This window comes from Daphnia magna, linkage group LG3, assembly GCF_020631705.1.
Source record: "Daphnia magna isolate NIES linkage group LG3, ASM2063170v1.1, whole genome shotgun sequence".
Lineage (NCBI taxonomy): Eukaryota > Metazoa > Arthropoda > Branchiopoda > Diplostraca > Daphniidae > Daphnia > Daphnia magna.
This window is the reverse complement of record NC_059184.1, coordinates 5,351,576-5,365,321: the sequence shown is the minus strand read 5'-3', so window position 1 is coordinate 5,365,321 and position 13,746 is coordinate 5,351,576. Positions and strand designations below refer to the sequence as shown.

At 38.1% G+C, this 13,746-nt stretch overlaps 1 protein-coding gene across 2 annotated transcripts; it reads left to right on the top strand.

Annotated features, from left to right (window-relative positions):
• Positions 1 to 2,711: 2,711 nt before the first annotated feature.
• Positions 2,712 to 10,794, top strand: LOC116918505 (BDNF/NT-3 growth factors receptor). Of its 2 annotated transcripts, none has more exons than XM_032924226.2 (17): positions 2,712 to 3,205; positions 6,528 to 6,602; positions 6,680 to 6,751; positions 6,833 to 6,901; positions 6,985 to 7,181; positions 7,463 to 7,560; positions 7,704 to 7,872; positions 7,969 to 8,130; positions 8,207 to 8,496; positions 8,563 to 8,723; positions 8,817 to 9,132; positions 9,305 to 9,483; positions 9,605 to 9,779; positions 9,876 to 9,989; positions 10,075 to 10,233; positions 10,348 to 10,383; positions 10,462 to 10,794. In XM_032924226.2, the coding sequence occupies exons 1-17, from the start codon at positions 2,949 to 2,951 to the stop codon at positions 10,621 to 10,623; spliced, it is 2,691 nt and encodes an 896-aa protein (XP_032780117.1). In that variant the 5' UTR covers positions 2,712 to 2,948; the 3' UTR covers positions 10,624 to 10,794. The 2 variants fall into 2 exon arrangements, with proteins under 2 accessions (XP_032780117.1, XP_045026728.1); XM_045170793.1 differs by lacking the exon at positions 2,712 to 3,205 and adding an exon at positions 5,669 to 6,244.
• The last annotated feature ends 2,952 nt before the right edge of the window (positions 10,795 to 13,746 follow it).

Genomic DNA, 13,746 nt, shown 5'->3' with positions numbered 1-13,746 from the left:
CGTGGACATACTGGATGGTGTATAGATTCGTGACTATAACTAGTTGTGCTTCATAAATAATTGGTTGAATAATAGCCCCGTTTAATTATGATTCGTTATACTCTGACTGATACAAAATCACATATTCATTTCAATATTGCGCAAAAATTCCTGCAGCTGCTTTCAGAATACCCGGAAGGTCTCTCATGACTTCCGTCCACCATGCATTGCAAACTTTGCGTGAGTGGCAGCTAAACCCCCGAACGGATATCCACAATAGACTACTTATAAAATTATAAATTATTTTATACATTTTTAAAACATATACTAGGGTCTACTTTATAGTCCCACTTTTTATCGCTTTGGAAATTGCAACAAGAGGGCTTTTCAGAATCGCTTTTGAAGAGGAAGATGTAAGATATTTAATAGACTTAGACCTCGTTTTCGCCGTCATCGTCGTTTACGTTATTTTTAGCGTAGAATTTCAGCAATAAGTTCACATGTGAACTGCGTTGGTTGTGCGGATCGAAGCACGAGTTCTCGCAATTGTCTTGTCTAGGTTCAACAAAAGAACATGCCCAGCTGTTTTCGCTCAACAGCTGCTGATTACCTCCACGAAGGATCACAGTTGGAAGCCAACAGTCGAATGGTCCGAACGGTTAACTGACATAATGGTGCATTGTAATTATTTATCGTCCTCATCCCAATTCATCCTCGCTGTCTATATCATTGTGAACAAACTGGGGTGACTGTTAGGAAGGCAATAACTGTATACGGTTTTGGGTACACACACTTACAGTTGGTCAATGACGCGCGAACATTCAGATGGAGGTGGTCTCAACCCTTCTCAGCAAGGGATTGTGGTATTCACTTGGTGGACTTTTAAGCTAGCAATCGGAATTATATAGTTTTTTCTATGTTAGGTAGTAAAAATGCAGAAGATAGAGTTTCGTCTGATGTAAAGCAAATGAATGTTTAATGGCGTCTTTTAGAGCTTCGGCGGTTTGGTCGAAGTATATAGGAGGTCATCGTGAATCCATGCAATCACCATTTTACTTCGATGACATTGCTCGTTACTAATTTTACATATATACAAGGTAGAGAAGGTTGGGTCCCAAACTTCTCAATTTTTAACTTTTGAAATTGTGTCTATGCAAGTTAATCGAATAAAAGTGACACTGTTATTGCTTCTTATCTGGTGATGTTAAAGTGCTTTATCTGATCTTATGTTCTTCATTTTTTATCGTATAGTCATACAGCAGTTAGTCGACTCATCAATATTCTGAGCAGCTGTCACTTGTTTGAACAGGCTCGGATAAGGGAAGGTATACGCTAACACATTTATACACCATATTTATAATATAGAATATAGGTAATACGCAATATACGAATTGCAGAGGAAAAAAAAGATTGTAGTTTCAAATATAGGCTATACCTTTTAACAACATTTGGCTACCATTTCCGTCAAACGGTCCACTCCGCCACCCACAGAAATCAATAACTATATAAAGAATAAAACTAAAATAGAAAGAAAAGTAAAAACAAACAGGGCGTTGCTTTCTGTGTGCTAAAAAAAGTAAGACTGCGTGCTAAAACCATGCTTCAACAATTAAATTAAAGTCGGTTTCTAGACGAACCGATAAAAAAGACGTGTCAGTATATAAGACTATAACATTTAACCGTTTTAGAGATTTATTAGATAGCTGTGCAACGGTCCTTCCTACGACATGTCATATTATATAGAACTGATCCCACTTTCAATATACAATAGGCTAACGCTTTTTCTTAATAAAAGCCTGACATCTGGTACCATTGACTATACAAAAAGAAAATACTTTTCGGTGTAGGCTACTTTGCTTTTATACCCTCAATAATGAATATTTCAGTTGACCGACAGACTATATAAAGAAGCCAAACGTGCCATTCGGAGACCTATACCAGTCTTTTCATTTTTTTATTTCATTTAGCAGCCGAGGGCCTTCAAGATGGCAATAAAATGAAAAAATAACAAAACAAATTAACATTAGAGTCTGTATAGTAAACTGCACAGCAATGGACTTTTCCTATATAAGCGATGTCCATTTAGCTGTTCGTTTGTGCAGTTACGTAAACTTATACTTTTTTAGGTGACTAATCGTTGCCGTGATATTTTCTACCTGACTTAAGCTGTCAATTAAGCTGGCAGTGTATTTTTTTGTTGTTATATATTGATTTGCATGTGAATAGGAAACGAGTCAAATTCTTCTTCAAATGTTTTTATAGCGCTAGTGCAGAAACCGTACAACAAGTTCATATTTTATATAATTGCAAAAACTATTTTTAAAGAAAGTTGGCGTAGGCTATACTTGCTACTTTTAAAAGTTTAATCGTTGCCCGTTAAATCGCATGCAGCGTTAAAAGTTTTGGACGTAGGCTATTATTGGATAGTTATAGGCTATTTCTAAAGTATACACGGCCCAAACGCGCAAAACGTATCCACATGCAATCAAAAAAGTTTTTTGGTCATTTCAGTAGCCTAATGCCGCCAGCATCCTAACATTTTCACAACACTACATATTGGTACAAGAATTAATTACAAAAAGGAGGCGAAAGAGCAATGTATAGAGCCTATCACACCAGACATTTCACAAGTTTATAAAGCGAAACTTAGTGCGCAAGTTCGGGGCCGCATACTATATAGAAACATAGGAGCCCATTTTGTCTTTTCGACATTCAGTTGGCTTCCACCTACTTCCCAATACACTTCCAATTCATTAATCCTCAACGTGTTCGTCGAAAGGTCACTGATCCGTAATTTTTATAGCCCACCATTTATTGGTTTTAAATTTGGGGCAAGAAAAGAGCAAAAGAAATTCAACTAGAAGAGCAATGTGTTGATACACTTGATGGAATGACATTAGTGAAACATTGAAAAGAACCAAAAAAATCATAGCGATTCTCTTTTTTGAAAGTGACTGAAGCTTGGAACAATGGCAGTTGTTTTTCTTCGGTTAGGTTTCTATCTCATCGTTCTCTCGATAGCAACAATATCAAGACAAATGCATCATCTTCAAGAACCTCCCACTTTATTAGAATATCACTTAAATGAAGTCGATTACGATCAATCGAGTTGTGGAGCGTGTCACTGCAAAGCCAATCATTTCATCGTGTGCAAAACAAGAGACACGCTAGAAAGTGTTCTTGATATCACTACTCTCGGCTACCAAAAAATCAAGTTTCAAGCAATGTAAGTATGTAGATACTATGGCAGTTTGGAAAACTCAATGTTGTTGAATGCTCCTATAGTGGCATGTATCAGATCAATCTGTCAGATCCAATGACGGCTGAAGAGCGCATCAAGACCATCGCATTAGCCTATAGCCTACATAAATGTATCTACTCGAACACGTGTTTTACTGCAGGTTACTAGAAAAAATTTGCTTTAGCTTAAGTAAAGTAAATCTCATTATTAGGCTATATTACATACTAGCCATATACGTAATAAAGAGTACAACTATAGCCTACAACAATCTCTGCGATTGTTCAATTTTGCTCTCAATAGGCTAGTAAAAAAAGCTTCTGTATACAAATTATTGCAACGACAAGAACACAATAACTGGTAATGTTCTGTTGAAGAACAAGAACAGTTCTAGAACAATACGTTTTGACTGCTTCAAATTCTTTATAGGCTGGAGAAATCTGTACAAATTTCGTTTAAGACGGTTGTTGCTTTATATTATGTTTACGCTCAATGAGCGCAACAGAACAAAGGCTTTTCGTTGAACAGGCTTATGTACTACGAGAAAGAGAACTTCCTATAGGAATAAAAAGACATCAGCGTTCATGATGTGCAAACAGACATATGGGAAACTACCCATATCAAATTGTTTTCTTGTGGACGTTAAGTTTTGAAGGAAAAAAAAATCTACTTTTACGAACGAAAGACACAAACTTTAACAAAGTTATACCAAAACGAGATTTTCACAACTACTAATTCAATAAGATAATAACTTAATTTAGAAAAAAAAAATTTTATTTGTTGATTCCAGATTTTTTCAGATTTCTTTTTTACATGCTAGGCCATAATGTAACGACGTAGTTTAACATATACAGAGAACTAGCCTACGGTTTTCTCGTCTAAATTAGTGCAATGCCAACGTTATTTTATCCATTTTCACCTAATAAGTTGTATAATCCAATAAAGCCAAAAAAAGCATTGTCGTCGACGTCGTGACGCATTTGGTCTTTGATCGATGCTGAGGGATAGAATTTCATATAGTCTCAGCTATCGTTTCTTTAACATCCAGTTCAATGGAAACAGGGCAGGCTTTATTCACTTTTTCAATGTGCCAATCATATTAACTTCCAGCATTATTCTGGCTGATATAATTGAAAATGACCGCAGAAATCAAACGCGGAGAACGTAATAAACTTTAGGCAAAGAATCAGCTAGTGTTTACTAGTACATGAACTCATGAAGGCCCTACTGCTGTATACGCTATTTACAAATCCTATGTATATAGGTCTATAGCCTAATATATGGCTAGCGCTATAGCTAACTTGTCTTATGTGCACAACCAAAACGTATAATTTATCGCTTATATACATGGCTCAGAGGTTCTACACATCGGGAACTTTATATACGTTCAAGAGCTTGTTTAATGAAATGTGACGACAATTTTCTTTTAAAAAATCACAAAAAAATGACGTCGTTATATTTTTGATCACTCCATCGTCCTATTTAAAAAAGAATAATAGTCTAATAACAAAAGACGATCTTATATGACCAGCTTAAAACTGGTTCTGAGATCGTTTTAATAGTATAATTAGTGAATCTATGTAGACTACGTATTTTTCAGTTTTAATTAATTTGTTCTTTGTACTCTAGTACAAGCTTATATATAGTTCCATCATGGCATCCCCCTGTGGAATTCCTGCTTGTGTAATCAACGTGGCTTACTTTATTCGTTATTATGGAGTATGGAGTTATTATTAGCATTTCACAGCATTCCTAACTTTTCTGCTCTTTACCCACTCATAAAACTATAAAATTGCGTTCCTGTTTGTGTTTGATCTTTTGCTCTTCTTGTTGTAGTCCCACTTGTTGACGAGAGATGTCAATAGTTCTAACACTCAGGATGGAACTATTCAAAAAGTTTTAGCCGCCACCGACAATTTTGAACTCGTTCAACATGCGCACACATTCATTTATACAGAATGTTCGTGTATATGGAATGTAATAAGCGCGTCTCTCTCGGTTAAGCTATACAGACAAGGCTTTGGCTGAAACTTAATTCGATACAGAATTTTGTGAATAGTAGCCTAAGGTATAGTTTCATGCAAAAGACATCTACGCTTTTCCTCGTTTCTTTTGATGTTGGCTTATTCAGGACTAGATTGAATCATTTGTATAAATGAATCCCCGTGATGCGCATGCCACTTTATAACTTATTAAGTATTTAAGTAAAAAAAAGACAAGGTGCGTCTCTAAACAAAAAAAATTAGCCTAAATAAAGAAAAGAGCGAAATTAAATTTATTATTTGCCTAAATCGTATTTCTCGTATCAGTTTCTTCGAACGTGAAAGAATCCGACTATAAAATTTAAAGAAATTTTCTTTTTTCTATAACGAAATATTAAAACTTTGATCATTAGTCTACGTAGACTATGTGCTCGTTTGCATGTCCGTATTAAAGTTATATAGAAGCAAAGTGCCAACACCAAATGATGGTATGTCAGTTCGCTTTTTATTTCTCAAGTGACTCTTCCTCGAATAGTTTAACCTGTAGCCTATAAAAATACGACTCAAAATCATAGAGGCAACATGGTTCCTTTGACAGATGAATCTCAGCTTCCGGCCAAGTACAAGTGGAGAGCCTCCTCCATGCTCAACTTATATATACGTGCACTTCGATGCGTCTCGAGGCATTTGTTCAGTAGAAATAGAGCACAGTCGGTACATACGGTCATACACTACCCGGAACATATAAAGCTAGTCGATCAATCATTCGCTTGCACTGAGACAAGGATAACGGTGGTTATACAGTCGTCTCGAGGAGACCGCGTTCCCGCAAAATTGCTCTAGAACATCAAATCAAGATGAAATCTAGTAGATTTGTCATTCAGTTGCTCGTAATGTTTATCAATTGCTTGATGGTTACATCCGACACAACTTGTAAACTTTGTTGGTGTACGGCTACGTCAATTACTTGCGAGGAAGCAGATTCTATTTCCCGTTTTTTCAACGATGACGCGAATTTGTCCGAGCGACTAAACGTTACTTCCATGTAAGTTTGCACTCAGGATTTATTTCCTAGGAAACTTAATTCTTCCATTTTACATAATCTCTAGAAAGAAAAGGGGTAATTTTAAGCTTTCTGTAAATAATTTGTTAGAAGTATCTATATCGCCCGTCATGGAGACAGAATTCTTTGAAAACATATCTTTTTCATCGTTTCGTTGTGCGTTCCATTAACTGTTGTATAGGCAACGCAATGTACTTCGGACTGCCTTCAGTCTGTGACATCGGTATGTGCCTGTTTTTAAAAAGATTCTTCTATCATGTTGTAGATACATTCAGAACCAGATGAACCTAACGTCTCTCGAGAAAAAGGCGTTGCATCATTACGGCCAACTTAAAGAACTGTGAGCAAATACTATTAAGATATAGTTTTTTTCGTCGTTGCTTTTTTAAAAATTGATTTTGAAACGCGAATGTTTAGAGCAATCGTTGATTGTGGCCTTCAGTATATCAGTCCAGACGCGTTTGAAATGAATCCACATTTGAACAAAATGTAAGTCTGCTGAGTCAGTGTGATTATTCTCCGAATTTTTCGACGGATTTAGTACAATTGTCTCACTGTTTGTTGTTCAAGAAATTTTCGGAACAACCAGCTGACTGTAATTCCTTGGACATTATTTAGTTCTCTAAAAAGCCCCGAAATGTAAGTTGACTCGGTTTAAAGGATTTCGCTGTATAATGCAGTGCATGAGGAAAGAGTTCTACTTGTCTGTATTTTCATTATAGAAATGTTGACAAAAACTCCTTGGTTTGCGCATGCGAAAATAAATGGATTCCGGAAACCATCCGAAATTTTGTTGAACCTAAAACTTCGTTTGGGTCACGGTGGCCTCGAATCGTGTCGTTTTCCCTTCAAAACCTTACGTGTAATGACTCTGATGGCAATCTTCACCCTCTACTAGAATTCGCTTTCACCGAGTGTGGTAAGTGTTTTTGGTACATCTTGTGCATGGATTAATCCTGTCCATTAGCATTCTCAAAATAAAGTAGATAAAAAGATGCGTTATCCTGCTGCTTTTTAGTTGCTCGTCCCTGGCAGATTAATATCTCTGTCAGAAAAACAGAATTGCGCTTATACAACGTAGAGATATAAATCGTGTTTTGCCAAATTGTCGATGATTCGCGTTCGTTTTTTTTCCCTGTAATTCCTCTATTATCTACTTTGTGGAGATCGGGGTTCACAGTGGTTACTATTTTTGTACAGATGTCCCTGAAATCTTCTTGAACAAGAGTGACATTCAACTGAACGAGACAGATTCCTTCGCCGTTGAATGTGCGGCTGTGGGCAAACCGCCACCGAAGGTATCAATGTTCAAATAATCTACCTATAGCTAGCAAGGTTACTAATATCATTAGCCTACTATAGTGCTCTTAGTCTCTCTAGATATAAAGGTCACGCAAAATGCTTTTCTCTTTCATTCGTTTTCTCATTTTGACATGTATAGGTTGCGTGGGACACGGATCACCTATTATCTAGAGTTAAGCTTGCTGATATGGAATCGAAGCAATTGCTGGCAATAGAAAGCGTTCAAGGAGACGATATGGGTATTATTACCTGTTCGGCGGAAAATGTTGTTGGCAGAGTTTCCCGTGACTTTGTCCTCGTTGTGAATTGTAAGCACCGAACCAAAAATATTTTTGCACTCACGGTTTCTATGGCAAAATGGTTGACTTAGTTTTAATTACTATTTTGTACGTTTCTTTTCCAAGCGCCTCCGATTATCGTGAAATTTGAAAAACGTCAGCAGTTTCACTGGTGTATCTACTACGAGATCAAAGGCTATCCAACTCCGAATCGAACATGGTTCTTCAACAACGAGAAGCTCCTGTATTCAAACGATATTACAGACGTGTCGGATAGCCCGTTGAGAGGTGAAAAGGAATGCGAATGTTTCTTTAATGTATACGCAACTGTAATTCCTAACGGTGTACTGTATATCTTCCTCAGGTTGTTTGACATTTGAAACAACTGGTTTCGATAAAGAAGGCAACTACACTCTTTCCGTTTCCAATGTGCATGGCTCTGCCAATCAAACCGTGGTAGTTCACTTCCACCAGCAGCAGAGCGCGTTTTCGGTGCAGTTTACGAACTTTGAGACTGGACTACCCGGTTTAATACCACATTTACCTCCACCTTTCTTACCCGTTCCACCAACAAGTAATGCGTCCCATTCAAATGTAAAATCCAAGGAGCCGCCTTCTTCAGGAGAGGATATTCGGGAACATCAATCCCACACAGTAAAGAAAAATAAAAAATGATTCATAAATTAAGAGCAAAAACTAAAAAGAAATGAATCGTTACAGATAAGGATTGCCGTGACAACCATCACTTTTATCATGGGCCTGACCATCATTTCTTTGCTAATTATCTGGATGAAAATTCGATTATGCAAGAAAATTCCTCTTCCTGACCACGAAATGGGACAACATAGTAAAATGTTTTATCTGCTGAATTTATTTTCGGGGTAAGTAGCTTACGAAGAATGTTCAACCCATCTCATTTGCGCTCGCATCGATCGTTCTTAAATAGTATGGAATGAACGTCTGGACTGTTATAGGCGACGCAATGTGACGGAGCAAAACAGCCCAACGAGTGCGACAGTTTTCCGAAGAGAGACGATACCAGTTCACTCAACAATGGCGGAAAATCCTCACTACGAAGCGCATCATTCGTCTTCAACTAACGATTCGAAAGAAGATAGGGACCAAGTCTCAATGCCACTACTCGTTCAGAATAGAAAACCCGAGTACAAAGTCATCGCGTCGTCTTGTTTGCATTCACTAAAGGACTTGGGGGAAGGTGTTTTCGGAAAAGTTCACCTATCGACGTACTGTCCGCCGGAAAACCCGGAAACGGGGAAGTTTCTTGTTGCTGTAAGTATGTTATGCTCGGTTCTCAGAAAAACAAGTATTACCACATGGCAAAAAACAAAAAACAAAATATATTATGACATTGGGAAAAGTAATTACTCAATAGAGTTCTCTATGACCCTTTTTTCTTTAGTTAATAACATTTTGAAAATAAAGCAATAATTTTTTCACGCAGGTAAAAATCCTCAAATTTTGTGGAGATGAATCGATCAAGGAATTTGACCGGGAAGCTGTTCTGCTCGCAGCTTTGACTCACAAAAACATCGTCCAATTTCACGGAGCTTGCGTCGATGAAAAGCCTTGGAAGATGGTATTCGAATACATGGAAAATGGAGACTTGAACCAATTTTTACGGTATGGCTTTAAATAATTCAAATCAATTTGTGTATATATAGCCATCGTCTAGCAGCTATCCGAGATTTCTAGTGTCAAATGAATATTTATCGTGTATCTATGTCTTACTTACTGATGACAGGATGCGTGGGCCGGATGCCCACCTTTTGGAAGCACGTCACGATCCAACGTGCATCAATATTTCGGCTCACCCTGTCGAAGACAGCAGCGTTGACCCACCCGAGAAGCTTAGCTTGCTAACTCTGCTTCAAATGGCTAGAGATATTTCACAGGGGATGGAATATCTCGCGTCCATGGTAATAATCCTTCAATACGTCACACAGGGCCACTTGCTTCAATGTACTGGATGAACTGGCGAAGGGTATTGATGTGTTTCTTTCGTTGATTTACAGCACTACGTCCACAGAGACTTGGCGACTCGCAATTGCCTAGTGGGTAAAAATCTCGTAGTGAAAATAGGCGATTTCGGTATGTCCAGAGATATTTACAGTTCCGATTACTATCGGGTAAGTTGTGCTTACAACCAAAGCCGTAAGAAAAATGTTAGCAGTAGCCTATATGTCAGAATAACTAATTGATATGCTTTCCAAGGTCGGTGGGCACACTTTACTTCCAGTGCGCTGGATGCCTCCAGAGAGCATTATGTATCGCAAATTCACGTCGGAATCGGATGTTTGGTCGTTTGGCGTGGTGCTTTGGGAAATCTTCTCATTTGGCAAACAGCCATGGTACGGCTATTCCAATCAAGAGGTAAAGCATTACCCTCTAGCTTTCAGCTCCCGTATAACGTTTATAGTAGTCTGTATAAATGTTGAGAACATATATACCGTTGCGACTGTAAACATGATGCGTTGCTATTCACAGGTTATCCAGCAAGTCACTGGAGGCCACATACTACCGGTAAGTAATTATTAGTTGAGCAAGTTGACTTTGTCAGTTTAATGAAAGTACTTGATGTCGGACATGTTACGATTCAAGTGTCCTCTGGCCACACCACCCGATGCGTATCAATTGATGTTGAGTTGCTGGCAAACACAACCCAATCAGCGGAACACAATGAAAGCAGTCAACGAACGATTACTCGAACTGTGCTCACCTTGTATTAAAAATCCTGCGCTCTATTTGAACGTGATCGAGTGATCGTATGAAACTGTACACTTTTCGTTTTTTGCTAAAATCTGCTTTGAGGACCATAACTTAATATTGCCCAAGTCTCAATTGATTTCGAATATTTATTTTTTTTACCGTTATGTACGGTACTATATAAACGATCTATATTTATTAGTGGAACTAAATACAACTTAAATATCATAACCAGTTTTATTTCAATTTTGCCAGCTCTTTTGTTTTGTTTATTTGCGTCAGAAGACTATCGGCATTTTTCGGTTCGAATCTTGACTCCAGTAGAAACTGTCTTCACTAGATGTCGTTCTATGTTCAGAGTGCTTGAGAAAGAAACACGAACGTAGGAATTCGGATGACTATTCCGGATGACACCGCAACTTTATTGGCCGACGAAAGATTTCTTTTCACGGACACTGTTAGTCGGTAAAAACACAAAGTCGATACTTGGCTATAATGAAATAACAAATTACCATAAGAATCGAGCGAACAAAAGATGTAGTAAAAAAGACAGTTCTACCATCAGGTTTGACAACACACACACACAAAAAACACACCCAAAAATTACAGGAAATACGGACGAGAGATAAATATAAACTAATGCAATAAAGTAATGTCTTAAATATAAGGATTCGTTTCTGCAAAGCCAATACTAATCACATCTGCTTTTCCAAGCGAATAATCCCCTTCAACTTAAGCAATTACACGATGGCCGGAGTAAGATTTTGTTTTTCTTCACGGTACAAGTAGTTCGTCGTTCAGCTGTGCAAACACTCGGTCGCAAAGTACATTCTGGAAACAGAACACTGTGTTTGTTTGAGATCAGGTCGACAATGTGTAAGCCCTCTTTTGTAAAGCGTGCTGTACTCTGTTGTACGCGGGTGTAAAGAATCTCTACAAAACTGGTGTTAAGGTTATTGACAACATAGCACATTTTTAAATAGCCTAATAACAAGAGATGACGTGGAAACGCTGCCCATTAGGTGCATCACTTTTGTCAAGTGGTAGGCTTTTTCAAATAGATTTTATATTTGAGAAGTGAGATGGTGCAATGTGTAATTGATTCTCTTTTACGCGTGTCTGTTGAAAAAAATATAAGAATAAATAACCAGAAGAACAACTTGATTTTGCTATTAAACAGAAGCAGTGGAAATAGAAAACAGGCTATTCGTTTTCATCAACCGTCACCAAAATAATGTCGAATAGAGTTGAATTCGATAGTTGTTGAAGGAAAAACGTATGAAACAGGTTGGTTCACTTATCAGACAAGTAGGTTATAAGAAGTACGATGTCCAAATGCGTCCTTATATAGGAAATCTATATCTCTTTCATTCTTGCTTCGCCTCGTGTCGTGAATCCTAAAATCAGAAAGAGGGATTTTTTTTAAAATCTAGCTAATGAGATGCAGAATTTCTTTTTATGACGCCGACGTATAGGTACTATATAGTGTGCAGGTCGGTTGCCCTAAATCGGCTCGAGTACATTTCTCACGATTTTCTTGTCCGAGTATAGCCGTTTTACCTTTTCTAAGAGTTCACCTGAATGTGATTGTAAACCGAGATAAACTTTACTTTTTTTGAGGTAAGCGTTGGCCATAGTTTTGGATTTTTGTCCTTATGCGTTGAGGCTAAACGCCTGGGCTACGTCGTGATTGTTGTTTGTCAGCCGCGTCTTTGGTTGTAGAAACATATTACAGCTGGAAAAATATATAGTCGGATCGATGACGTACTGTCTCATAAAAAATCATAAGAGACAAATAACAAACGTATTTACAACCGTCATCTTGCCTTTGTTTGGGGTTTTTAGTTACACAGAAATGAAGGATAGAAATCAGATGGGCAAAAGAGATCGTATACGCAGCTTTATGGAACTTTTCCTTCCGCCCGTTTGTTGTTTTTGATTAGCTTAGTCACGGACTGAACGTGGGAAAGTCCACTCGCAATCTATATATCTCAGCTGTTTTGTGATAAAAAAAAACAACATCTTCCTTGCCATCAGTGCCTAATGGTCAGCAATTGTTTGTCGAGATGTCTTGGCCCCGTTTTTTTTCTTTTCTTTGTTGATGAAAGAATAACGCAATGAGGAAAACGAGAGATAGAAGTCTGCGGACTTCTTTCCGGTCGGTGAATCTCTAAAAATTCAACCGCCTGAGACACAAAAAAGGTCCTTCATTGCCAACAAGGAAAAACATTTCCGGTGTGTAGAGACAATAGAAACTGAGTGGAGCTCGGTTCCATTTTTCTGCTGTAAAATCTACGCCTTTCAGCTTACTTAATTCACTGTTGAGAAATCAGTTAAAACATTGACTGGCAACAAAAGAAGACAAAGTATCGAGCGCACCCCTGCACATTTTTCAATACCATTTTTCCATTGAGAAAAAAAAGAAGAAAAAAGGCTCAATCGTCAGAAAAGTGGAAAAGAGAAAATTCTTTTGAATTATGAGTTGTTGGAATTGCGCCTTATCTCTTTGAACGGTGCTTACCTATTCATGAATTCTTATGAATGACGTCGTCGCTTTGGCTAATACGAGATTTGGGTCTTGGGGGCATGCTCACCGAATTGCGGATGTTGTAACAGTGGCGGTTTAAAAAAAAAAGTCCATATCAAACTAAGTCTATACATCTCCAGAGGAAATGAAAGATATCTGCTTCCCTCTCCATCTCACTCTCTCATCCCATCCTCACCTCTCTCTGCCTGTTTCGCTCTCTCTCGTTCCTTGTCTCTGTATAGTTACGCTGTTGTCTTTGTTGTGTTCCCATAAAGCCGGTCGCGTGGACGCGTGCAGAAGTTTCGGTTACAAGCCAACCTTAATCAATACAAGCCTTGATGTTATTGTTGCGCACACAGGTCTATAAGTCATGGACAAGGCATCATGTGGAATAGTTTGGCCTCACACCATACACCAGTGAGAGGTGAATGTAATGAAGAAACAAAATGGGGGAAAAAAGAAACGGAGGAATCAGTAGTCAAGACGCCTATGCGGCGTTATCATTGTATACGAAAACGGTCACCAAGTTTTGGCAGCGGAGCCACGAATTCTCGTCTTTGCCATGAGTTTTCCATGGGCTGGAAGAGTTGAGATAAAACAAAAAGATTGAAGCGTGTGTCCAACTTCCTCTGTGTGTCATGGGCTGAAACCAT

Excerpts from the sequence above, each read along its gene's own strand:
- LOC116918505 (XM_032924226.2), top strand. The coding sequence starts at position 2,949 with ATGGCAGTTGTTTTTCTTCGGTTAGGTTTCTATCTCATCGTTCTCTCG. Across the intron at positions 6,752-6,832 it reads AATCCACATTTGAACAAAAT|AAATTTTCGGAACAACCAGC; the intron begins GTAAGTCTGCTG and ends TTGTTGTTCAAG. Across the intron at positions 7,182-7,462 it reads ATTCGCTTTCACCGAGTGTG|ATGTCCCTGAAATCTTCTTG; the intron begins GTAAGTGTTTTT and ends ATTTTTGTACAG.